Below are 27,803 nucleotides of genomic sequence, written 5' to 3' on the forward strand. Positions count from 1 at the left end.
ATATGATAAACTTTATAAGGATACAATGTATATGAAACATTTTATTTAGAGGAATACGCTTTTTTTTTTAATAGCGATACATCTTATTTATATAGGGATGCACGGATACGTTTTACATGATATACTGTACTTTGGTAAGGGATATCCCTTTAATTATAGCGATTATACATGATAAGACGGTTGTGTCCACTGAGTTTTGTTTATGAAATCACCGAAAATAATCAAGCGGCCTTTGTTTTAAATGACTGGACACTTTCATTTAACAATCAGCGGTTCTCAGTGTATCGGCATTATGTTGAAAGAAAAGAAGTTTTGCTTACAACAGGGTAGTTGTGAAATATTACGTTGGCGTAAAGGAATTGAACTGTTGTATAAGCCCAGATCACAACAGTAGGATGTCAAACCCCATTTCATTTAATTTTAGAAGTAGTTTGAAAATCTGAACTATTCAGTAAAATTGTAATATATTTAATATTATTCTTTCAGCATCCGGTGTGTGACGTATCTAAAAAGGGTTTACTACGGTTTGACCTTTATACCCAGCAGATGTTCCAATGTACGGGTAGAAAATGGCAGGTGTGGAACGCCATATCTAACAATGATGAACGTCCCAAAAGTAACATTTGCCAGCAAGGTATGTTCACAATTCTTTCATTTCACAAACGTCTTTAAGAACAAGTAAGCAAAACACAGCCTTGATTAGACTGAAGCCCAGGATTGGTAAGAAATTAAATATATACATAGAAAAATTGGGTTAAACCTCCACAAACTATGTCTTTTCGTAACTAACATCTGTTCACTTGCGCGCAGGGTTCTTTAGCTGTGGGAGGAGCGAACTCGGAGAAAACCCACAAGGATAGGTAGGTGACCCTACTCCTTGTCACGTACAAATGTGGGCTCAACACTACGCCACTTGACGCGCTAGACCATTTGACCCCCTCCTCTCCGGGAGTTTAAATCCATAACGTTCACACTATTTCGTATCTTTTCTTTTAAATTTTAAAATAGTACGAAAATGACATCCGAATTTAGACGGAATGTACTAAAAGACATTTCATCAGGTTGATATGACCTACGAACAAAAGAACCCGGTTGGTAGACCAGGTTAACCAGGCCAGAAGACAGTGTACCTATTAAAATCTCTGAGAGTTTGTAAATTGTACTTCAGATTGTGCGCGTTCCAAACTATATAATTTATAATCTAGATAATGAAACAAACATTGCGAAAATAACCCATCTGCAACGATCGGTTTTCACCATTGGCACATAATGTTGGTCACACTTTGGGCCAGCAACTGGGCCCTAATTGTTATTCATCCTGTTGTTTTTCTTGGAGCCTAAGGTCCCGCCAATTCAAGTACGGTCGTCATGAAACTTGGTGTGCTTGTTCCTTGGACATCTGCCCATTGGTCGATTTTGATATGACGTCCCGATTCCCAGATGGTTGGGAAGACGCCGAACTACTCGGTTCCTGATCCATGGTACACTCGTACTTGTTGAGCAATAAACTTAATTTTCTGGTAACTTGGATCTCCACCAAGTTGTAATAATTTTAACTTAACAATTGATTCAAACTATATTTCAGCAATTATATACTGTTTAAATGTATACTATTTCTGTTATTTATATTCAGGTTGGCATGAATTTGACGGGTACTGTTATAAATACATCAATGATAAACTTCCATGGGATGACGCCGAGGCCTTGTGTGTTAGTACACATAATGGTCATCTAACCAGCGTTCGTTCGTCTAAACACTTAAAATGGTTGGGGCACCAGGCCCGCAAAAAATCATTTTGGATAGGTAAGACTGTAAAATGTATATTTCATTGCATGATTACGTCTAATGTGTAACCTAAACCATTCTAGTCAACCAGAGTTACGAAGGATGACGTTAATAAGATCTAATAATTATTCTTAATGCGTTCCTGCAGAAATTGCTTGTAATGCTTAATGTATTCTTCCCCAATTATTGTACCTCATTGCAGTTAGCATCCTGGTCATAGTTTATGTCCATTTTTCTAATTTGACTTACAAATAAGACCAATTTATTATACTCTTGTGTAAAAATGATAATACAAAATGAACATAAAAGATTTTGATCCGATCCTTGGGTGAATATAAAATAAAAGTTACCCTTGCTGGAACAGTTGGTACTTTGTATTGGAATGCCGGTCACTGATGCATTTACATTTGGGATTTGTATCCAAAGTCAACAAAGAACTCCAGTTATTGCAAATTTATATTTTAATATCTGATATTAAAATATTTTCCACAATCCGCATTAGAAGGCACATTTATGTGTAGGATTCCTATGGCAGCAATTACATTGTATTTTGTTACTATATTATTCTAGTTAAGTACTTAATATATGTTTTGTGTATATATTTATAAGGTCTGAATGATAAACAAGATACTGGTGTATGGAAGTTCGTCAGTGGTGATCCAGTTGCTATCACTAACTGGAAAAATGGCCGTCCTAGAGTAAAGCGAATGTTACACAAGAAGAACTGCGTAGTGGTGAAACGGAAATTAAAATGGCGGAATAAACATTGTGACAGATACACTGCACGTTTTATTTGTGAACAAAGTCCACAGGGACTACAAGTAAAGGAAACAAAACGATCCAGAAGAGGTCAGTTGAGAGGAAAACGACAACGTCGAAACAAAAACGCCAAAAACTTAAAAAATATGAAAAATATGAAAGCATTTTTCTTTAAGTGATAGATAATAGGCGAAGATTGTTTTATTATTTTTTTTAAATTATAAAAATGGTGGTAAACTAATAATACTGGACTAGCCGACTATCAGAGGTGTGTTATGTATACAGACTCGTCCATTGTGCATTAGAACATACCAGTCTCTAACTTTGTTAGACAGTGCTCTATACAGAAAAACATTGTGTGACAAGAAAATGGATTGTAATAAAATCCAACCATCTATATTTACACAAATTGGTTTGTAATAAATGACGATTTTCTCGATACTTAATTCATTTTGAGAAAATTGGGGTGTTAAATCTCTGGAGAGCCGACGTGTTTTATAAACGACATTTGTAATAGGTTTTTATTGCAAGAGAGTGAATTTTGTAGTTTATTTTTTTGCCAAACTCGGAAACTAATGGAACAGAAATTTATATGTACGATGGACTTTTTTGTCTTTTTTTATTGAGCTGATTCTTTCTGTGACCTGATTATGGAATTCCAAACTTGTACTTGATTCCCCTATCAATATTTTACCCCAGATCTGCAAGAAAAAAGTGTACGAAAACCAAAAACTTCTGTTCTCGAAAGTCATGATCACACAGATAGTCAATCTATGAATCTGTTAGCCAAAATGTTCGGTTTACGAACCACGTTTAAGTAGCAAATACTTTCATATAATTGGTCGCGTTAATAAAGGTATAGTCTAATACTGTCATGGAAACATTAAGCGTTATAAAGCACTCGGCTTGATTATTTGCTTAAGATAACTTGGACTGTTTTTGGTTTTACTTTATTGCAAGGCAATGCAAATCATTTGCTATAGCCAACATAGGTACATAGAATATATATGGTGATTATTGCACAACAGATACGGAACTGTTGCCGGATATGCGTGTTACCATAGATCACCCAAAACACGCGTTAATATCAAGTACTTTTTTGCACTTTGTTAGTTATTAATATTTTGATAATGGTTTATGATGTATTATTGATAATTAATTTGATATTTAAAATTACATTTTTGTATGTATATAAGGTAGCGTAACATACACCCAACGATCAGCACACACCGGGTTATTGAAGTCTTTCTAACAGAGAGACAAAAGTTCTTGGAGAAACAAAACAACCTTGCAATGATGGAACATATTTTTAAAGATTGTGTCATGTAGCAAAAACACCAACCATTTCATTTGCGCCTATGGACGACTTAAAATACATTTTATGTGTGTTTGTTTCTCTCTTTTAAAGGCTGCAGTCGCCCTGTGTAGGTTCGGTATTAATTAGAGGTTCCTCTGCATGTGTATATCTATGTATATTGCTTAATGTAGTTCTGGTATGACCAATAGGGCAATCAAAACTGTAACCAATATAAACAATCAACAAATTGTAGCTTATGGTATACATTGATTTATTTCACGCTTCCGCTTTTATCAACAATTTCACATCTCCATATTTGGTAACTACTTACTATGTACATTCATATTATCAAGTAGATGTCGACTCCAATTCCATACCTTGCCATGCACATATAGACACTTCTCGAACACTAATTGTGGAAAGGTGGTCTTTTTTCATTCTAAGCCGTATTCCTCAGCTTTTATAACAATGTTTAAAATACTTTTGGTATTATGCAAGGTACTTCAATTTAAACATTATTTAAAACCCCAAATAATTAGTTAATCTACGTGGAGGGGGGTAATTTAGCGACTAGATGGCAAAACTGCATTATGGGCGTATAGAAATGTTTTTCATGCTCCAAAAGGATTATATTTACCAACTAACTTTCAACAGATAATGCAAAATAAATACTTTAAAAAACATATAAATGCAAAAATAATACGATATTCTCTGTTTCCTAAAAAGATCGTAAATATAATACTTGGATGATCTAACTTATAAACATGTTAATCTGAAAAAAAGATCATTCACTAAGGGATTTAATTTGATCAAGTTAAATGAAGTAGCAAGCAATCTTTTGCGATCTTCACCAATGGCAAAACGGACAATTTCGGTCTAAACACTGCCTAAAGTCCTCACTCGGTGTTTAGCTACAGATTGTATCTATTCAATGGTTAGCTAAACCGTTGTTAATCTAATAAACTTTCGGGATACAATCCTCGGAATTTGGTCGTAATCAAGATTCCGAGAAAGGGACGTTTCATTTCAAGGTATTGATTAATGTCTTATTGGTTTCCGTTTATTTCTCATTTATTATGTGCTTATAATGAATCTAATTAACATATCATATACTAACTTTCATTATCATTTATTTACAGCATAAAGTATTACATATATTTATTACACTAAAGCATAATATTCTTTCCTATTAATGTTAACATCCTATTAACTAGGCACCTGAACTCTGCAATCTTCAGCCTGTAGCAAATAAAATTTATGATCAGATCTCTTGTCAAATTGTGTATGGGCATACAAAGTTAGCGTTAACAATTTTGTTTTATAAAATTACTCAATTATTTGAATCCGGGCATTGTTTACATTTTAGTATTGACAGCCATTTTAATGAACTGCTATCGAGTCCACCCACGGCGAGATTTAGTCGAAGGTCAGAAATTATGATTCAAAATATTAAAAATACCATACATAATAACACCTTTATTTGCTGTCCTTAATTGGTTTGTAAAATGTTTTAGCCGATGACAGATTGGTACTTCATAAATTCATTGATTGGGTTTATGTATTTCCAGTCCACGTTTCATCAAACCTCTCACAAATTCAACTTCAAGAAATCATTATATTATCCCTTTGAACGAGATTCTTTTTTTTCTTCAGATCTTTGCAATTTGTAGTTTTAATTGAAAAGTTCATATCGTTATATCCATCACCTTTCTTATTTGCGTTGTGAAGAGCATTTTGTATGTAATAATACTATCTATTATATAATAATCTTGTGTATGTAGACAAAGGATCGTGATGTAAATTATCAGAATATAACCTATAGTTATCCTTTGTGAAATGTTTATATTGTGTTTGTTAACAATAAATACTTTTAAAAGTAGGTTGTCTTTTTATCTAGACTGGGTTAATGATGACGGACTTACGTCATACAGTGGGCTATGAGGGACATTTTGCCTGAACAGCGGCCGTAGAAGGGGGGTCTACTCTTACTTAGAATTCCAACTCTCAAAGATTATTTTACGTGCACGCCAATATGTACACATGGCCTTGGTTTTACGTATTCGTACTATCCGAACGACTAGACACTGTCTTTGCCAGACCCGCCACCCTGCACCACAGACAAGGGGAAACCACACTGGAAAATCCCAAGGAACTTGCTCGGTCAACTGAGTTACCGTTTCTCCCTAACCCATTGACATACCAGGGTATATCAAACCTTCGGTGTTAGCATGACCAAGGCCGTGAAAAACGGTAGCGAGCCCGGCTTTAAATATAATTAATTAAGTCTTAGATGGTTTCGTTTCCAGAAAAATTTAACGGGGCTGTCGGTTTAAATGACATTAACAGCAAAATTATAATGACGGTTCTAATCGCTTTCCTTCTCGACAACACAAATATCAGTCCAGGCCTGTTGTAGTCGAGCGGATGCTCAAACTATTTATTAGAAATACCGGTGGGCCCTTATATTTGTCCTTATTGTTTTTCGAAGAGCATTGCCCCCGAGAAGAACAAGATGTGTGGGGCATAGGGCCAGTTCCTAGTCCAAAAAGCCCATACAATAAGTTTACTATAACTCAGTGTTTGGTTTCAGGACCCGCGACAGGATCATCTGGGCCCTGGAACAAACAACCCATCAGGGGGCAGGGGGGGGGGGGGGGCGTTTCCAGCGTCAGTTTGGCGTATATCTGAGGTAACTGGGGGTCACTTTGCTGAAACACGGAAACTGAGATTTAACACAACACAACATGACATACCAAATACATGTACTACGTTTTAGTTTTACTAATGTAATAATAATCAGATGAACGCGGTTTTAACAGGACATTTTAAGCAGGCAAACAAATGGAAAAACAAAAAACGTGACCATCAGGCGCTAAAATATCAAATGGAAATTTGTTCATCACAAAAACTATTCGTTTAATTTTTTTTTCAATACCCCAAATCATGTTGAACTTGGTTTCAAACGAAAGTTTCCGTACACACATGGAAGCGAAATCAATGGCCTCATCAAAATTAACAGTACGTGACAAGCCATTAAGCCCTGCTTAAAATTGCCAGACCGAACGGTTAATACGATTCTCCCGGACATATTAGTGATGAATCACGCTGTCCTTGATCGGAAAAAGGTCCGCAATTGGCAAAAATATTGGAAAACATCAAGATTTTTAACTTAACTAAACGTAGTCGAAAGCAAAAGTTTCTCTTTTAGTTTCGTTTTCAATGATCGGATACCAGTCAGCTTACATAAGCGATTGGTAATCGCATGCACGATCACTTGCGGCAGAGCCCAGACTAGGCCGCGATTATCTGCCCGGACCCGGATACCTTGTCAGTACCGAGTCTCAAACGGAACGAGGACGGCACGGAACACCACGACGTGAAGGCCCGGGCAGGTAGTTCATAGTTATAAATTCAACAACTTTTCCAAAACAAGTGTTCTAACAGAATCCGATTCTAATCCTACCTACGCCACCGGGTACACACATTCAGAAAAGTCACCGATTTTCTTCTACATCACGATCAAGTAACAGTATATTTGGTTATTAATTTATATACCAACAATTTAAAAACATTACTCGACATACCTCCTGTCTCCTCTAGGCTCTGGGCCCCTGAACAAGTGCCAAGCTTTCCCAACCTCTCACGGACCCTGTTTGGTTTAATATCAACACATGTTCACATAATGTGGATATAGATTCCCATTGTTATTAATGGGAGGCAACTCTTGGTTTGCGCTTCAATATTCGTGACTTTTCGTAACTATTATTTTCCGTTCATTTAATGGGGAATTACACTTCAAAAATAACAATTCGGTCACTTTCGGGATTTTGATCAGATAACTATGACGTTTTTCGCGTGGCTCTGCCCCTGGGGGGTTGGGAATGCACCACAAACAATAGAGATGTTCCTTAGGGTATAAAGAATAAGTATGAAAAGATTCAAAATGATACGCTAAAAAATGGAGTTCAATGTCTAACTGTTCTGCAACAACCCGTATAATGAAGATGAGCATACGTCATACATGATAGATTGGGGGGGGGGGGGCATTGTACATGTACAGCTAGTATGTAAATGTCATCATCAGTGTGCGGCCCAGGGTTTGAACGTAGTCTGGCGTGGTCTCCCCTTGTCCGTGGCTCACTAATCAGGAGGTCCGGGGTTTGATCCTCGTGCTGACCTAGACAGTTCCCCAATACATCCAGCGTTGGTTCACCTTGTCAGCGGTGCAGGAAGTCGGGGTGGGGGTGGGGGCAGCGTTTAGTTATTTGGATGGAATATAAAACTAAGGCCCCGTGCACACGTTGGCGTGCACGTAAAAGAACTTTAAATTCGAAATAAAGTGTAGACCGTAACGTTGCTGTTTGGTCCAAATCCCCCCTATAGCATAATGTATGGCGGGTGTATACGCACATCTTCATTATTCCGGTTAATACTGAACAGTTAGGCATTAAACTTCATTTGATATTTTTTTCTCTTCATTACAATTGCTACTCCCATACAGTATTATTTAGGATTTCCCATTTATATATTTTAGTGAGTTGTTCCGATTGGACGAAAAACCGAGGTCCCGGGCAAAATTTCACCCATAGCAGACTGTATGGCGTATGCCCGTCTTTATTAGCCCAGGTTCGGAGCAGAACAGTAGGACGTTAAACCCCATTTCATTTCTATTTTAGTGAGAATATTACATATAGATGCTTTGTTTCAATTCAAATATTTAGCCCGAAATCTTATCTGAACTAAAAGTTTACAGATATATTAGTAGAAATACTGTTTTTTTTTTGGGGGGGGGGGGGGGGGTGCGCACCGGGGTTGTCTTGAACGTGTACCTATCTAATCTGTGTAAGTGTAGTAAATGTGAAAATGAAAACGAAATTGTTATTTATACATGTAGTGACAGTGATGATGATAACGACCAACTTTAATGAGATTTAAAGTGCAGAGTAACTGTTTAATTTTGATCTTCAATAATTGATTTACTTCAATAAGTAATGTTTGTCTTATATCTATATTTGTTAGCAAATTATACAATTATAGATACGGTTTCAGTTTAAATGTTTGTAATTCTGCCTTAAATATCTGAACTAGAGGTTTACAGCTACCTGTAGTAAAAATAACGTAGGGCCTAATTGAAAGGGTATGTTAGTGTGGGTTTATGTTTTAGTGGAAAAAATCACGTTGTTTCAAGGTGATTTACAAAACTACGGACAGAGTCCGGTTTCCATTACTTCATAGACATATTGCTCAACCAATGTCAACATATCTCCTTACTCATCAGAATAGGTGCTCCACCCATAATTTCTTGGTAAACACCCGCTCACCAACCCTTGCAGTCCCCTGGGACCCCATTAACGATATAAATATTGGGCTTGTGTGCTCACACGTGGTCTTGTGCGTCATACAGCATCAGCAGTCAACACACACCTGTAATACTCACTCGGCAAACCTCAACAGATTCCAGTACCCTACATCTAATCTCGGCTGTATGACAAAGTCCGTCATTAGAACTACTTTCAAGTTCCCGGATTACAATGGCGTTGTCCATGACGACCAATGACGTCATTGATGACGAGGTATTTGAAGAATGTTTTATCTTACAAAATTTTCAAAGTTTGAAGCTGTTTTTCTTTCAAGTTTATCCGATTTTCTTTAGACAAGGACAAATTTGCACTGAAAACTCTACACACTCTTCGAACGACGCAATTTTGAGAACTTCTTTCTAAACGCGGGCAAGTTTCCCTTATAAGTAAACCGGTGCCGCGTCGCAAATGTATAGGCGCAGGTACATATCACTTACTGTCATACAGCCGAGGCTAGATGTAGGGTACCGGAATCTGCCGAGGTTTGCCGAGTGCTGTAATTCTGTTATCAATTGCAGACATTTGACAGTTCCCTTGTCCATTATGTTTTCTGCATTTTGGTTTAAATCAAAATTTTATGTCAACTTCACAATTGTTAGTATAAATATAGCATTTTACTTGAAAATTATCACAATTTTCATCTGAATAGCAGTAAAATTAAGCTTCTTGGTTATTACAGCAGATTTAGAAATTACGTTCGTTTCATTTTTTAAATCGCTTTATCATTAACTGTACCGTTAAGAGCGGCATCTTTTGGTTTACTACAAATAATATCCCTGAAACACTCGGGTTAGACAGGAACAAGATACTAGCAGTAGTTTCATTTTACTTTAACAAGCTTCTTAAAACAATTGTTGAGCTAGCTAACGTGCTTAAATTTCATTTCTAAATTCAATTTCTTGTTCTAGCTTTCTGTTATGTTTCGTAAAAAAGTAGTCTTGATTATCCCGACCTGTCAATCAGACGTAGAATGGTCGATAGACTGGTTAAGCGAGACTAATTTCAAAACTAGGGCACGTAACCTATCTTTTACTTAAAAGTGTCTGGATGTTATGGACGACACTTGGAACCAGTTTTCAGTCTATTATTCATAGATGATTAATGGTCATAGCTTATTAAGTACAACATGATCGTTTATTTAGTGACTATAATTGTGTGAAACTGATTTGAGGCTTGGCATATCTATAAATATTGTGGCGTAATTGTCGAGATATTTGGAGATATTTATTTATGGTGGGTCACCCTACATCTGGCCTTAAATCTGGATTTGTGTTCCTGGTGTTATAAGCTTTCCAAAAATGTATAGTTTGTTTATATGGGAGGACCATGTAGCGGAATTGTCTTTCTAAGCAGTCTAGAAATTTCGGCTGCAGGCCTATGTGTTTGTGTACTGTTAGCAGTATGTTTAATTGTTGCGCACTCCGAATGGATTGGACTTAAACTGCGAACTGTGGATTTAAATTATAATTAAATATATTGTTTAATCTGAAGAATAAATAAACCAATACAAGTTTTTCATGAATATTATTAGCTTTAATGATTTTTGAATGATTTGTATTATACATACATTATGCAAGAGGTAAATCTGCCTATTGTATGTCTTTCTTTAGGCCTAAAATGTTCTATAAACTATTAATTAGACATTTATTAACATGACAAGACAAGATATTAAATAGATCAGAACGGTTCAGCCCTATTTTGATTAATTTAAAAATGGAGAAGCGAGACTTAGCTTCGACCAACCAGCACGGTGGTTACAATTAATGCACACATCTTGTCAAACCTTCAAAGGATAATCATATATTAATGTATCTTTAATTTTTATATAACACCATAACAAAACTTTTTTGTTTATTAATTATTTCCCACTGACATAGTCTTATGTACACATTTGTCATAGGATTTTAAAATTCATTACGTTTCATAAATGTTAAGTTCAGTAGCATATTCACATACCAGCAAGTACAAGCAGTTCAATCATATACATGGAATGTTTACTAATAGATGTAGATGTACGCCTACATTGTTTACTGTGACGAAGCTAGACTCCCGTCAAATAATATGAACTGTTGATATTCAAGTAAAACCATTTTCTGTGGTACATTTTATATTCCATTTCTCGACAAATTATGACGTGTCATATAAAGAACGGGGTATATCTCCTTAACACTCAGATTTCATTGCTTGCATACTTTTTTTTTCTAAATTGTATTAGCTGTAAAGGTTTTACAGTCCGTTTCCATGCACTGTCTATCTGATCTCCTTCAACTGGTTTGTGTTGGTCTCATGTTTGTATATTCTGAAATATAAAATACATAAGTTGTTTTACGTTCATGTTCCATTAATAAGAAAATAATGGGAATAAGTACACTTACAAAATTCCTAGCGAAGATCATTATTGCTCGCCCTGTGCGTCCAGGAACCGTCCTGTTGAATCCTTGTCGAAAAAGAATCGGCCGTCAGTCAAATTTTCTGGGCAACTGTTTAAATGGTCGTGTGTCAGTCTGAACAATGTAAAGGAACATTTTAGTGAGAAAATTTCCGATGATTACTGCCAGAGTTATGTTATGGGCGTGGATCACATTGAAAAATCTTGTGGATGTTTTAGAGACCATAGTTATCATCTGTTTGATTTTTTTATTTTTATTTATTATATATATATAATTGTTTTGATTGACTTTAGATTGATAGAGTTTAATGTCTTGAGACGATAAAGTATATTGTTTTTCAATGATTTTTGATAACTTGAACATCTATATCCATGATATTAAATGTTTTGTATACTAAACTTTAGCATGGGCCAAACAAATTCTAATGATTTTCTGATAATTACAAAATGAGTTGTTACTCTTACTTAGATTTTAGTGTCTTATAAATGTTTCATTACCGACAAAAGTAAAAATGTGCGACAACTCTTGTTGACTGCGCGGACGATTTAGCTGCTGTGGACGTATGTTGGCCGGTAACCTATCATTTTCTTTAAGATTTGTTGGGGAAAAAAGCAGGACAACAAAACATATTAATGTTGAAACTAATGATTGGGTTGTAGGTCATTATGAAATAAATTCAACAGCATATTAATCTTTTATAAAAAGCAGGGGACTATTAGCATGGGTCTGTCCGTCACACTGGCTCTCCTTCTAATTGATGTAGAATGTTCAAATTCGGTGTAGGTGTTTATTAGGTAAATGACTTGATGAAGATGGAAGATGAGCATTTTCTGTTTAGAGTAAACTGAGATAGGCAATTTGATTGGTTGTTGCTTTGGGACACGATTACTTTAATTCAAATTAAATTAGAATGATGAAAATTGGTGTATTTGAGCATTTTACAAAGAACGTAAAGGGGGGGCCCAGTCTTTTAATTTGTGTTTACTTAATGCACAATCTTCCAAACACAAAATCGGCGAATTTCGAGAATACATATATGATAATGATCTTGACATTTTTGTTTTAGCTGAAACGTGGTTAAAGTCAACAGATAACTTTGCAGTAAACCAACTCATCCCTGAAAATTACGATTTTTCATTTGCTAACAGAGGAGAATGGGGGTGGTATCGCCTGTGCCAAAGTGCTCCATTTCCAATTTATAAAATACGAACTATTATTTAGATGCAGTGAACTTATTGATCCCAACTGGTTTTGATAATATATGATATCGGCTTTTCAACTATACACTTTGGTCTAAACACGTACGCACTAATTAATATCAGTCAGCGAAATTAAGATAACTTGTAAATGCCATATACAACTGTAGTAATGATCTCGTATGTGTAGACCCAGTTGAAAGGTATATAACAACCAGTTTGCTGACAGAGAACAGAGACGTGGACAGAGAGACGGGGGGGGGGAGAGATGAGCATAGACCGGCGAACAGGCTCATCCGAGTTCAGCCGCTGCCGCGGTTTTTATATTTGGTTCCTGATATAAATAAATGATACTAAACTGATCTCTGTTATCACTAAGATAGTGTTACACGACTTTGTCTACAGAAAGTCTATGACGTCATCTATACTCAATATATCCAAATATAACGCTTTGAGATCCTGCAGCTGAGATTTCAGTGCAAAAGTGGAATTATCCATCTTGTGGTAGTTTATCGATCTCCAGCATATAAAAAAAACATATCTAACTTGGAAAATTTCTCGAAGAATTTTCTGATCGTTCTGTCTATTTTTTGTCTAGTTGTTTTGTAAAAAATACTGCATGAATGATATTTGAAATGTACAAAAAACAAATACGCACATTTTCCGGAAGTGCAAAAGGACATCAAATTTTGTCATTTTTAGAGCACTAAATCGAATGTTTTTCTGTTAGTTTTAAAAATAATGCAATTTTGATAATGACCCGTATCCCTGCGCAAGTATATGGGTTATTGACAAAACGGAATTCAATCAAAATGGGTCGTAAGCTTTGGTCAAAACGGCCACAAAATTATAGGTCGTTCCATTCCCCAACTGTAAAGGGTTCTTTTACGTCCACGCCACGTCCCAGGGAACCTTAGTTAGTAAACCCCGCCTTTCTCACCAAGGAAATATTAGTATAGACGAGCACCCCAAATCACAATAAAATAGACAACAGAAAGTCAATCTTGGTAATAGCAGCTATGTTTGTGCTTCGCTTTAACATTCTCTAAAATGATTGACAAATATTAAAAAAAAAAAAAAAAAAACCCCAAAAAAACACAGGAAACTGTCCATTGATATTGTTTACCAGCTGCTTCTAATAAGACCAAGTGGAGAAATTATTTACAATTTACACAATGAATATTCAATACATACAGCTGTCTCTTAAATAAATAAAACTATTAACTGGAGAAGTACTTACGTTTATCTGAATATTCGATGAACGTTTTGTGAAATATAATTTATATGCACCCGGTAAAAAGTTTGGAACCAACAAGATTACTAACCGTGGTTCCATTTAAATCTGATACGCCAGGAAGCGAGACAAACGAGATACCGAGTTAAGCCGCGAAAACGATACTAACAAATAAGCCATCGAGACACCATTTCTGTAGGACACAGGTAAGGGGAGTTGGATTCGGGCATACTGACAAAATTTATAATCTATAAACCAGAGTGCATCTGAATAATATTTGATATATTCTACAGCAATAGTTTGTTATCAATTACACACTCCTTAAATGAGAAGTGGTATTAGGTGTTCTAGAATTTGTTAGAATGTATGCCGTGCACGGAACATGTGATTTCACATGGCAATTAGCACACTGCGAGGAGTATAACCGTCATCATTAGCCCGGCTGGTATATTTCAGTTCTCGTTTTTGTCCGAAAATTAATTTAATTCGGAGGTAAAACTAATTATAATATGTTGATTACAGACATGAATCTTTAAAATGGAAATTTTATTAATTACCTGAAATCAATAACAAAAATGACACCAGGACATATGTACAGTGGGCTGTCGACTTTTGAATCAATTTTGTTTATTGTAAAACTGATTTACCGTAGCCGAGGCGTTTGGCCACTTGACTCAATCAAATCGAAATCCAAACAGTCTCTCAAATCCAACCGTAAATAGAAAAGAGTCAAGTTTAAAATGTGAATAGTGTAATTTTATACAGTCTTTTGTGTGAATGTAAGTATTAACAGGACAGTTTCACACACACGGAAATTTGTGAGGGTGGGGATTAAAACAAAGATTATTATTTTGGCACCAGCCACAGAAGAAATTAATCGTGTAGAGTGACATGTTATCTTTTTGACGCAAACAATCGAGAACCAAAAATTATAAATTAACAGCGAGGGATGAAGAACCAAAATTTTCAGGTAAATTATAAGTCTTACGGAGCGAAGCGAGGCCTAAAATTTTGTTTCCGGTACACCACTTGCTCTTAATGTATATATAAAGTAAATGTAGAGTTGAGCGCTAAGCCAAAGACATTAAAATTGTTTTTATGTTATATACTCGTAAAACACAGTGTGTGCAGCACGGAGAGAGGCTAAATATTTCTTGCAAATTTCTGTCGTCGCCATGTATATAAGAACAGATTAGGGTATTTTAATTTTGTTTATCCTGTTTTAGTTTCGCCAACATGTTTCTTGATAGGAGCAGTTATTTTGGTACACACATCCTTTTGGTTGGGGGGTTGTGGGGTCTAGTGGTTTAACTCATGCGCATCAAACCATAAGGTCTGCCACTGAGTCAAGTTGCGTGGTTTTGATTCACCGCTTGTACTTCACAAGGAATAGGGTTGACTGTCCAACCTCGTGGGGTTTCTCCGGGTCCTGTGGTATCCTCCCACTGCTGAAGACCTCTACGCGGAATGACCTAATTTGGGTTGATTGTACATTAAACATGTAGAAATAAGCGAGGCTTTCCGATTTTTCCCGAATATGAATAGTTCTCCCCAGTTTAAAATTAGACAAAAAATGACATGGTGGTGTTGGCCCCAGATATTATCTTTCATTTTCATAGACCTTGTTCCATAACATTTTCAACCGCTTGGATGTCATATTGGATTATACAAAAACATTCAAATCGATATTCAGCCGCCATTAATTTGAATTCCGATTTTCGAAAATAAAAAATGTATTGAACCTACTCCAAATGGCAACTATATCCTTAGGGAACCGATTTTTTAATTTAGATTTTGTTTACTTCCGGTTTCATTTTGAAGTTTGTTCGACTTTTCACCATCTAGATGGTGGCCTAATCTTTCCATGAGCCTTGTATGCATTATGACCCTGGTGTCTACTAAGAATATAAAAAAGTTCGACCATGCAGTATAACTTTGGTTTTATTAGGTATTGGATGTTACTATACTCAATAATTTATGATTTAACTTGAATGTTGGTGTGACAAGGCGTGACGTGACATACCGAACACGTCAGTACTCCTTAGGAGTTCTAGTTTATTCTTCTTTTTTTTTGCAATACAGAGTATATCATATCTCTGTTGTAGATAAGTGAAGTGATGATATCCAGTATAAAAAGATATGTGTATGCCGTATTTTTTGTGTCGGGTCTTTACGTGTTATGTTACCTGAATATAAACAATAGGTAAGTGTTATAGTTATTCCTCCTTTTATTGATATTCACGGATTATCTAATTTAAAATAATTGATGACAAGATGGTTAATTTCACCTTTTATTTTGCAACCTTGATTGTAACCCATATCTAAACATGTTCTCGATATTTATGGAATGTACATATTGTTCTAGATGGTTCGACAATTCTTTCGTCGGTCACACCGAAAAATCTAGTGCTCATACCAATATGCCCTTATATGACTAAATATATTCTCGATATTTCAGGGATGTACTGAACATATTAAATAATGTTCAAGTTATATCGTCCATATGGCCGGAAACTCCAGTATCCATTCCATTACAGCATTTTATATACAAAGCTGAAATAGATCAGTCTATAAGCTTAACAAAGGGCTGTACCGGTTGCCCAATTATATGTCCAAATTCACTCAAAAACAAATCAGCGTGCCTTGGAGACGACTGTCTTTGTTTTAAATCAAACCCTGTTTTGAACTTTCAAACGGTTTCTAACAATACAATGATATCTAAAGAAGAATTGCTCCCTTTTGAAATGATAACATTGAAAGACAAGTCTGTTAAAGATGCGCTTCGACTCCCTAATGAGGAAAGGTCGGATGCGAAGGTGATAATACCCAGTGAAGGTGTTTATGAAGTTGGTGAGGATATACTGGTAAAACTTGACCTTTATAATGGATATGGTGACAAGGTTAAACGTGGTGGGGATGATGTTCGAGTAAGGATGGTTGAAATAAATAAACAGCTGACAATAGCTGGCCGTGTAAAGGATTATAATAATGGTACTTATATTATAACTATTCCTACTTTATGGAATGGAACAAACAATGTTATTATATACATGCCATATTTTCGAGAAGAGCTCGTTACATTTCTAACATGGACACGACAGTTCAATGCACTGTTTTACTATAAAGCGAAGTTTACAAAGGGCAGTGAAGTTCAGTTTACATTGTGTTCATCTCGTCCAAATATACCTGGATATGATGTCATATGTAATATGACGTATGAAAATGGTGATGATGAGTGGTACTGTGGGGCACCTCCGTCAAGAAATCTATCATGTCTGGATGTGGTATCTATTATGGATTATCATTTTATAGATGTTGCTATAGCTAATGGTCAACAGTATTTACATAGAAGGTATGTATGTAGTTTACGAATGAATGAATTAGTTTATTAAAGCCAACGGACGTCATTTGCATTTATCAGATAATATCTAACTTGTTCCACGACAGGATGTACCCAAATTGAAATGCTTAATATTTTATAAAGAAACAAAATCAAGATATGAACGGTAGACATAGATTCATTACAGTCAAAAGGGGGCCAATCAATTTGTAGCTAAGACTTACACACTGAGTCATCCTGGCTCTCGGTATGTTAAAACCGACAGTAATATTCGTATAAATGATAAACAAATTACAATAAAAGAGATTACAAAAAGTCAGTTTTATTAATATCAGAGATTGATGATAAGTCACGGAATCACCTTAATATTCTCTAAAATGATTGACGAATATCAAAAAAGGGGTTCTTTAAAACGTCAAAAATTCAACGGGAAACCGTCCAGATGCCATTAATTAAATGTACATTACGTAAAGCAATTAAAAATTCGTTGCGAATTACATTCATAATGTTCGATAAAGTAAAATAGTCTTAAAACAGATGTTGCTCAAATCACCGATAAAATATACGCAAACTGAATATTAACATGTAATGAAGAAAAATATCCCGACTTGAATTCAAGTTCCACTTTATCTGAAAATTTATGAGTAATTGTATCTCTAAGTAAAATAAACCAGCGGCTGTCAGTCAAGATACGCGCACATTTTCCAAAAGGATGGATAGAGAACAATAAGGGGCCATAATCCAAGAAGTAATGGTCTGAAATGCGCGAATGTCGAAAGGAAATGAGATATTTGCGATTAAATCGGATGAAAATTGTGACTTCTAGAGGGTCCACAACCTTGGTATTACATACTTTTACACTATTCGCGTACAAGGGGCGGCCATTTTATCCTGCAGTTTGGATCACATTTTTACGAAATTCGAACTCAACCTTCATTGATGTGTAACTGTGATATATTTGAAAGTTTTTTAAAAATTGAATAAAAAATTGTGATTTCTAGGGGGTAAACAAGCTAAAATTGCAATTTTATGAACACTTAAACCACAGCCATGATGTCATCCTTTGTTCTTTTAATCCATTATAACGAGGGATGGATTGTTGTCTAAACAAACAGTCCATTATTAATGAAAACAATCCATTAGTAATGGAAATAGTCCATTAATTTTAGACATTGTCCATTATTAGTGAAAAATACATTAATAATAAAGTGTAGTCATTATATATTAAGCAACTGAAAATAAATCAAAACAACCTGTCCATTTATTACTAATTTCCCTTTCAACATTTACAAAATTTTAATTAAATTGAAATTTCCGAAGAATATATGTTAATTTCCCTGGAATCACTGGACACTTTTGAATTATTTTGTTTTGGACTTGACAATTGACACAATTTTGGACACTTTTCAGCTACACAAATGTTACGTAAGTCCGATAGTTGATTGTCGCGAGTCCGTTTATATGCATTTGAACGATGTTAACAAATCACTCAGTGGCAGTCACATGACTGCGGTGTTGGTTTAAGTAACTGTCCATTATTTCTGAGGTGTTACAAGACACTATTGTTTTAAGATGTCTATTATTTTAGACAAAGAGTGGCTATGGTTTAAGTTAGATAATAGCCTCAGACTGTAGGAACACAGATTCATTTTAATTGTTGACAAAAATAGCCTACGTCAATAAAAAGAAATGAAATGAAATACTGTTCTGCTCCAACTGGGCTCCATCAGTATGCTATGAGGGGAATTTTGCCCTGCAGTGGCGCAAAAGCACTCTTATATCGAATTCCAACTGCAAAGGGTTCTTTTACTGGAGAAGTGCATTAAAGGTTGAATGGGCGGGGCTGACCAATTTTCATATTTGGGCCACTCAGAAGTAGGTTAATCCCCAAAATCATCATAAGGATTCATATTCTGACACAGGTGTATTCGAAATGTGTTACAAAAAAACAAAAAAAACAATTTTGGCTGTAATGCGAAAAGCGCCCCCTGGTAGTGTTCCTAAAAGCTACACTTAAAAAGTTACGTTTTGTGGGTCCCGTTCATGTGGACAGACAGGAAGTCAATACCACAGAGTTCAAAAAATGAAAACTGGTCTACCCGATTTTTTATGTTTTAGCTGAAAGTCTGTTGGGATGTATTTTTCCTGATGAGCATGGCTAATGGTACTACTCCGGTAGTCAAACACCAGGTTAAGCCGTGCGATGGAAATAAAGCAGGGCCCGTAAGAGAGGGGTGGGGGCAACTGGGACACTTGTCCAGGTGCCCGGAGTCTGGAGGGTCCCGGAGGTATGCCGCGTAATAGTGGTAATGTTTTAAAAAAACATTTGTTGGTATAAAGTAATTAACAAATACACTGTTACTTGATCGTAAAGCAGAAGAAAACAGGTAACTTTGCTGAATGTGGGTATCTAGTTCCATTGGTAAGATTAGAATCGGATTCTGTCAGTTCACCTTCTTTGGAAAAATTGGTACATTTAAAACTATAAGTCACCTGCCCAGGCCTTGGTGCCGTGGAGCCCTGACCCGTTCTCGTTCCGTTTGATGCTATCGTCAACGCCAGGGTATCTAATCCAGCATCTGACTATGGTTCTGTAGGAAAGTTTGAGTAGGGAGAATTTTTTTGAAGAAATGTTTAGTGGGTGCCGAAGTAAGTATTTTGAACTTGGGTGGACACTCACCACGTGGTAGGTTATTCCACAATGACGTCATCAAATATGGCCGCCGATATTATATCAATTTTATCCTACCCGCTCTAGTTGTCCGTCAATTTCTATGAAATACAGGCCAGAATGAAGCTGTTTATTTGAACTGATTTGAAGAACATATTTTTGGTAATTTTTTTTATTAATTTTCAAGAAAACACATACGACATTTTTAAGCGAAAACGTGGAAAAAGTTTTAAAAAAAACATAAGAAAATTAGCACATTTACAATGCTACAACAATAAGAATAATGTAATAACACTCAAAAAAGAAGTTATTTATAAAGAACTATCTGTGCATACTAATTAATGATGTCAAACATAGTTACCGCAAGATGTGATGTCACGTTACATAGTTACCACAGGATGTAGTATCTTCTGACTGTGAAGAAATACACCGAGCGGAATCTGTCACACGAATTCAAAATGAAATTAGCAAACATATACCTAGCGTGAATAAAACCTATATATATATATATTTATATGTATCACGATAATAATTGTTACCTTTATAATAGAAGCATTTTAAGACATGTTATTACCGTAAACATACTAAAATATTGCAAACTGGGCCCGCAGTAAAGGGTACGTTCACTTTGCATCAAACAGTATTCAAACCAGCTTGGATGGCAAAATGTTTTTTATTTCTCAGAATCAAGGGATGAATATACTACTAGACTGCAAAATTTCATAAGCCGCCTATGTTGCATTGTATTCAAGACGCCTATTTCACACAAAATATTATTTTATATCCATGTGGACCTTCCATATTAACATCTATCTGCATAATAAGTTTATGAAAATATGCATTTAAACAACATTTAGATATTATCTACCACCTGTAGCACTTTCCCTTCGAACTAACAATAAATTGTTTATTGGAATTTTCTATTGAACTGAAAGGTGCTTGTCGCTGTAAAATACTCGATCAAGTGTTAATTTATATAATAATTTAAAGCATAAACTATCTAACACCATATCTTTCTGAATGAAATGACAATAAAACGGAAACATACTTTTCTTTCGTTATTGTAGCTGTAAAATAATATACGAATTATTATTTTATATAGCGTATTTCTACTGATGATTAAAGTAATCAGGTACCGCAGAAATTTGCAACACGTTTTAACATCCCATCTTTCCCCTACCTTTTAAGGGATGGGTTGAACAAGAGTATAGTAGTTTCAGGGCTCTCAAAACTAGTTTAGGTTCTTGCGTAATTTGGTGTCCCCGTTTAATCATGAATTTATGTCGTTTTTGATGAATTGCTAAGGTTGCCGCAAGTTAGATGTGCAGAAGCTAGAAACACCAAGATATACTCTATAAAGCACAATTTACATTAAAAACGAAACTGAGAGCGAAACTTTTACTTTCGTCTTCGTTTTATTAGGTGCTAAAAATATGGAAGTTTTTCGATATTTTTGGCAATTGCGGACCTTTTTCCAACCAATGTGCTTTAGCAAAGTGACCTCCAGTTACCCCAGATATACGCCAAGTGACCCTAGAGACTATGTATCTTTCAAAACGTTTCGTCGAGTTGCTTGTCCCAGGGCCTGGATGTCGCTGTCGCGGGCCATGAAATAAAGTCCAACTAATGTGTTTTGATGGATTATATATCTTTAATGTGTGCCGATTCAGAATCCGGATGATGCCAATACAAATAAGTATTCCAATATGACGACTTTATTCAAAATATGGCCACATTATTTTGACGAGAAATTTCGATGTTAGCAATGATGTGGCATAATACGTCAAATAGTAGCTATTCGTGGTAGGCAAATTAACATCTGAACCCCAAAATGTGCCATGACCGAACAAAGCACCAATATGGTACTCAAATTTGACAAAATATCTATGTTCAGTAGACCATGGAAGAAAATATTACATTTAGCAGTTCAGATATTAATTCGGCGACCTCGAAAACCACCAGTTTAACGTATTACACCATCACATTACTACAATTAACATTGAAATGTCCCCCCGTCTTCATTATCTCAGTTGGGGCTGAACTGTAGGATGTTAAACCCCATTTCATTTCGAAAAGTCCCGCCAATCGTGACCGCCAATGCGAATATAGTGGTCATATTGGAATACGTTTGGGTGGAACATATTTTATGTTAATACCTGAATTAGGAGACCACGAAAAACTATACAGGGGACTTTATGATTTTCTTTCTAAAATGGGTCCCATTTTGAATTTGGCTTCCTAGCGGAATTAGCCGTCACTTTTGGGGGCGGGGGGATGCCCAAGCTCTTTGGATTCAGCGAGTCGTATTCTTATAAAAATCAACTTTCAAACCGACGTCTGAGATAAATAACCAGAAAATGTATGGGTACAGATATTAGAACTTCTTCAAAATGGGGCCTAACATAACTAGTATAAAGACGATATAATCAATTTTAAGGATGAAGCCGAATGAGAGCGACGATGTAGTGGCCAAATAGATAAAAAAAAAAGCGACATTAAGGAGCCCAGCGACTCAATGTTTGACACCCATTTTGTGCTTGTACTGTACGTGGAAGTGCACTGAATGTTGTATGGATAGGGTCGACCGATTTTCACCTTTTTGGACTCTCTGGTATTCTGTTCCTATCTGTCCACATATGCTTTTGTGGACACCACCAGGGGGTGCTGTTCACATACCGCGAAAGTTGGTTTTGTAACACATCTCGGGTACATCTACGAAACTGGTGTCAAAATATAAATCTTTCTGATGATTTTTGGGGCAAATGTCAAAATTGATCAGCCCCACCCATTCACCTTTTGATGCACTACTTTTCAAATAAAAGACCTCTTGGCGGATGAAATTCGATATATGAGTAGGCTGTTGCACCATTGCAGGGCACATTTTCCCTCATAGCACACTAAGGGAGCCAAATCGGAGCAGAACAATAGGATGTATAACCTCATTTTATTCCATTTCTGCAACAATTGAAATGAATCCGTCTTCCTGCAGCTACTCTGATAGTATCACCTATTGGCAATGCAGCAGTAGTTATACTTAAGCCCACCCTCCTAAGTAATTGTAACACGTTGTTCTTCTTTATCAAACGTTAGTTTGACCAGCCTATGACCTCTAGAGGGACCAAATGCTAAAACGCGATTTGTCGTACAATCAGGGGCCATAATTCAGGAAGTTACAATCCGATATGCGCAAATATCGAAAGAGACCAAGGTCTTTGGGGTATAAACATGCATTTCATGTGTCATAAAAATCAGATTAAAATTGCGACGTCTATAGTGTCCACAAGGTAAAAACATGATTTTTCGTACAATCAGAGGGGGGGGGGGGGTAATTCACGAAGATTTGATCTGATACATGATAATATCGAAAGGAACCGAGATCTTTTTGATATTTAGCTATATTGTAGGTTTCGTCAAAATCGGATAAGAATTGCGACCTGTAGACTGTCTGTGGACAATCTGTGGACAGACGGCCGGACAGGGGCGATGACAATATACGTCCACAAGAAAACGTGGGTGTATAAAAATTGACCAAATAATTAAAGACACAGCTACCTATGCTAATTTCAGTCATGACTACTAGACTTTATTGCAAACTGTTGTCAATTGTCTGGTATGGTCTACATTTATTGAACCGCATATCTCTTTTATGTAATATCCTTACATCACTTATATTTACTTCGCCGATCCTCGCATTATTGAACAAAAACCTTACTCAATGAACCAATGTGGTTTCCTATATACGCACATCGCATTAGTGAAAACCTAAACACATCGTGCCATACTTACAAGGCACTCAGGAACACGAAGGCTGATTATGCCTGGAATTCAAAGAGCAACCAAGGTTATAAATACAAAGACAACACATTACGTCACTAGGTCAAGATGGTAAAGAGGCCATTTGTATTTAAAAAGAGAAGCATACTAACACTCCCTTCCACTCAATTCAAAGGCTCGGCTGAAGATAATGTTTTATATATTTGGAAATTAAAATTAATTTCAAGGTTGTTATCTATAACACGATTTTCAGTTGTCAGATATCTACATTACAAAGAATACAATATTATAATTTCAGGGGCGATACCTTCAGATTATTCAAAGTGTTAAAAGTTGAAGTAAAAGGTGAGTTATTATTATTTTATGTGTTTGAAATTGGGTTATTCCACCCTCCTTGAACTCATTAATCAACAATAAAACATATATTTACTGCAACCTGGTTGAAGCGCAACAACTCAAGGATGTTGATTTGTAGTCCTTCGTTAAAGTAAAACATACTTTACAAGCAATGTTTATGCAAGATATGACAATATTTTGAAATAGATGTATGGACAGAGAACTGTGAAACAGTGCTTGTCCTCTCATTATTGAAATGCTTCACATCCAAAGAGAAACGATATGTAAAAACTGTTGCTTCTATTTTGTTCATAATGTTTTTGCAAAAGGGAGGTAAAATTAATCATATTTATTGTATTGGTACTTCAAGAAAATCAGTGATTAAACAGCTAGATTAACATGGGGTCCTATGCTCGTGGGGCCACCAGACAACAACCTAGTTTGGCTCTGCATTAAAAACAGGCCCGACTGTGGCTACGACATTTTATTAGATTAGCACCCATATTGGGCAGGAATGCAGGAGCTATATGGAGATATTTGTTCCTGTTTGATGAAGAATACATGAAAGGAGTTAGAATTTACATTACCTGCCAGGCTTTAGTAAAACTCGTATATACTTTTTGGGTATCATATGTTGATCTCTTTGTGGTCAAGTGTTCAACCTAATAAAAAGTAGGGGTGTTGGATGGCCGAATGATTAGCACGTGCGAGCTATATCATAAGGTCTGTCATTGAGTCAACTGGTGTGGTTTTGATTCCCCGGTTGTACGTGACAAGGAGTATGGTTGACTGTCCAACCTCGTTGGTTTCTCCGGGTCCCCCGGTTTTCTCCCACTGCTAAACACCCCTATTAGCAAGTGAATTTTTGAAATAAAATTGAACCATGTATTAGTCCCGAAATGACCTAGTTTGTTTCGAATGGACGTTACCCCCCCCCCCCCTCTCTAATAAAAAGTTTGGGAAACGTTAGTGTCTCTCAAAGAGACCAAATTTATAGGAAGATAGGGGGCGGTCGGGCAAGCTCAATTGCAATCACAATGTTCGGTAAAAAATTTGTAAAATGTGTTCAGTACGATTCATTTATCGGGTTAGTAGACCGGAGGTATTTTTTAGAAGTTAATCACACCTGTGACTATTGACGCTGCCCGATTTATTCCGGCGCACTAAGGACCGTCACGAAATAAATCGCTAATAAAATCGACCTCGGCTCCAATTATGTTTTTTTTTTACATTTGTCCGATGAATGAATGTAGCTGCAAGAGGTGACCACAGAGTGGGGTTTCAGTTGGACCACTTTTTAGTTTCAGAACTTACAGGCCGAAACAGCAGTTCTAATTTTCAAAATTTATATTTCGAAAAAAACAAACAAACAGAAAAACAACCAACCAAACACTCACTCGTCTCCAAAGCCTATGATGGGAAAGGTTGTGTGTACTATGTCCATTTTCAATGACTTTACTAGAGTTATGCCCTTCAGAAGTTATCAACCGATTTCTATTTGATATTTCCATGTGTCGTCGTCACTCGCTGTTTTTTTCCGGGGAGTTTGTCATAAAATTTCGAAAGTACGGTAGATATTTTCAAAATTTTATCTTCTTGCAACAAGTAAATAGTTTGTGATCCAAACAGATATTTGAAGGTGTAAGTAATTATGACAGAAACTTCAAAATTGTGCTAAACTCGTTTCATGTTTGTTTTGTAGGAGAAGAGGACAACCGAAGACATCTACTACCTATTTGCAAAAGATTATCCAAATCAAAAACTTGGGATACCTCATCACCAACAGGTTATGCTTCAAAGGGAAAATATTTCCCTACGTTTTGTCAAATTAACAAAACCGATGAGGATATTAAAACATGTTTGATAAATACAACTGTAATATTTACTGGAGATTCTACAACAAGGCATTGGTTTATTAGGTTAAAGAAATTTATAGAATGTACGCAAACTGTAGGCACATCGGATTTTAATGGGTGGACGCGGGTTGCAGAATGCGAAAACAAAAGAATGAACTTGAAAGTTCAATGGAGACCCCATAATCTCCCAATTACAAGTCTTGAAAAGCTTTCCAACGAAAAGAGATTCAGAGCCAAATCGATTGCTCTTTTATTGGATGATATACCGGCCGAAGGAAGATATATATTTGTTATTCATCTGTTTGCCCATTTTTCCCGGCATCACTACTATGTTATTCGTGAAAGACTTCGCCACATTACCATGACTCTGCGCCGTGCTTTGGATCGCAATGAGAACTTGTTTGTAGCCGTGAAAGGCCCTCACATGTATTATACAGGTTGGATGCCAGCGGTCAACGATTATACGGGACCGTTTGTAGAAAGAGTGCTAATGAACGAATTCGCAGAATTTCGGAACCGAGTTGCATATTTAGATTTTTGGGATATGTCCAGTGCTTATGGTAATAAGGACATACACCCCACAGATCCTATGCTGTGGAACATGCTACGACTGTTATTTGGCTATACTTGTCCTTAAAAAAATTAAAATCTAACCATGCAATTTTCGTACGCCAACATTTGCAAGTTTTTCAGGATTAATGTAAACGAGCCAACTAAGTCATTCTATTAGTATTTACATGTAGTTTACATTTCAACAATATCTATTTACGGACGATTAACAAAGATCAATAACAAAAATAAATTTAGACCCTCTAGTGGTTAGAAGTTGCATAGCCTACTGAAGATATTCGTCCGCAACCCAGCTCGAGAAACTGAATATTATGTTTAAGGCCCAGCTTCACTGTAGTTTTGTTGGTTTTATTTATTTTTTTCGTGCGTGTGGGGGGGGGGGGGGGTCTGAATTATGCATCAGATCGGCTGTTTTGTTTTATTATTTTAACATATCAAATTAAATGAGATCTAGCGCGCTCTTTGTAGGCCTTGCTTTAATTTTTTTTATCTTCCCTTATAAATCTGGTCTTCATAGTGTTACACAATTTAGTAATGCCATAGCACATTATAGCAAGAAGAGATAACCCCCCCCCCCCCCCCAAGAGTTGGCCTCAAACCGGATTCTGATGATAATATGGGCTAATAGCTGTGTGAACAGTCATAGTATCAGGTTATATATAATATATACTCAGCCAAATTAAAAACTTGACACTCGGGATTTTTGGGACTAGATTTTTAATATTTGGTTTAAGGCAACTATTTTAGTGTTATATTGTGCACAGACGACCTTGACATCAACAGAAAGCAAGAATACGTCTCGCCGAAAGTCCTTGACATTGATAACATTCGTGATGTCACAGTACCCCCCAAAATGAAATTCACAGACTTGGAGAACAATCGGAATAAAGTGTTTAGTAACGGTTGTGGCCTCCTCTAGCGTCTCGTACTGCCACACAACGTCTTCTCACGGATCTCAGAACATTAGTAAACACTACCCGAGGAAGACGTCGCCACTGCTCAGCAAGAGCATGTTGAAGGTCCTGCAACGTCAGTGGTGGATTCACTTGCTGACGAACACGTCGACCCAGTTCGTCCCAAATGTGTTCAATAGGATTAAGGTCGGGGCTAAGCGACGGCCAACCCAGGACTTGGACACCGGCATTTCTTAAAAAATTCTGGATAGCAATTGCTGTATGGGGTCGAGCATTGTCTTGTTGAAACGTTAGTCCAGGCTCATTTCTCTGCATAAACG

General features: G+C 36.3%; 1 protein-coding gene and 1 long non-coding RNA gene across 2 annotated transcripts in view; both read left to right on the forward strand.

Moving 5' to 3' along the window:
• Window positions 1-5,721, forward strand: part of LOC126817473 (FRAS1-related extracellular matrix protein 1) — a 57,392-nt gene extending 51,671 nt beyond the window's left edge. Inside the window, exons 9-11 of the mRNA XM_050544470.2 lie at window positions 487-634; window positions 1,634-1,804; window positions 2,396-5,721. Of these exons, the coding sequence (XP_050400427.2) occupies window positions 487-634; window positions 1,634-1,804; window positions 2,396-2,724 (648 nt within the window). The 3' untranslated portion in view covers window positions 2,725-5,721. The remainder of the gene's footprint in view (window positions 1-486; window positions 635-1,633; window positions 1,805-2,395) is intronic.
• An 11,008-nt stretch (window positions 5,722-16,729) lies between these two features.
• On the forward strand, window positions 16,730-26,058 carry LOC130012528 (uncharacterized). The gene is made up of 3 exons (XR_008787968.1): window positions 16,730-17,374; window positions 24,106-24,152; window positions 25,846-26,058. It is a non-coding gene; the product is annotated as an uncharacterized LOC130012528 (long non-coding RNA).
• Window positions 26,059-27,803: the final 1,745 nt, after the last annotated feature.

The sequence above is a fragment of the Patella vulgata genome, chromosome 4, assembly GCF_932274485.2.
Source record: "Patella vulgata chromosome 4, xgPatVulg1.2, whole genome shotgun sequence".
NCBI lineage: Eukaryota > Metazoa > Mollusca > Gastropoda > Patellidae > Patella > Patella vulgata.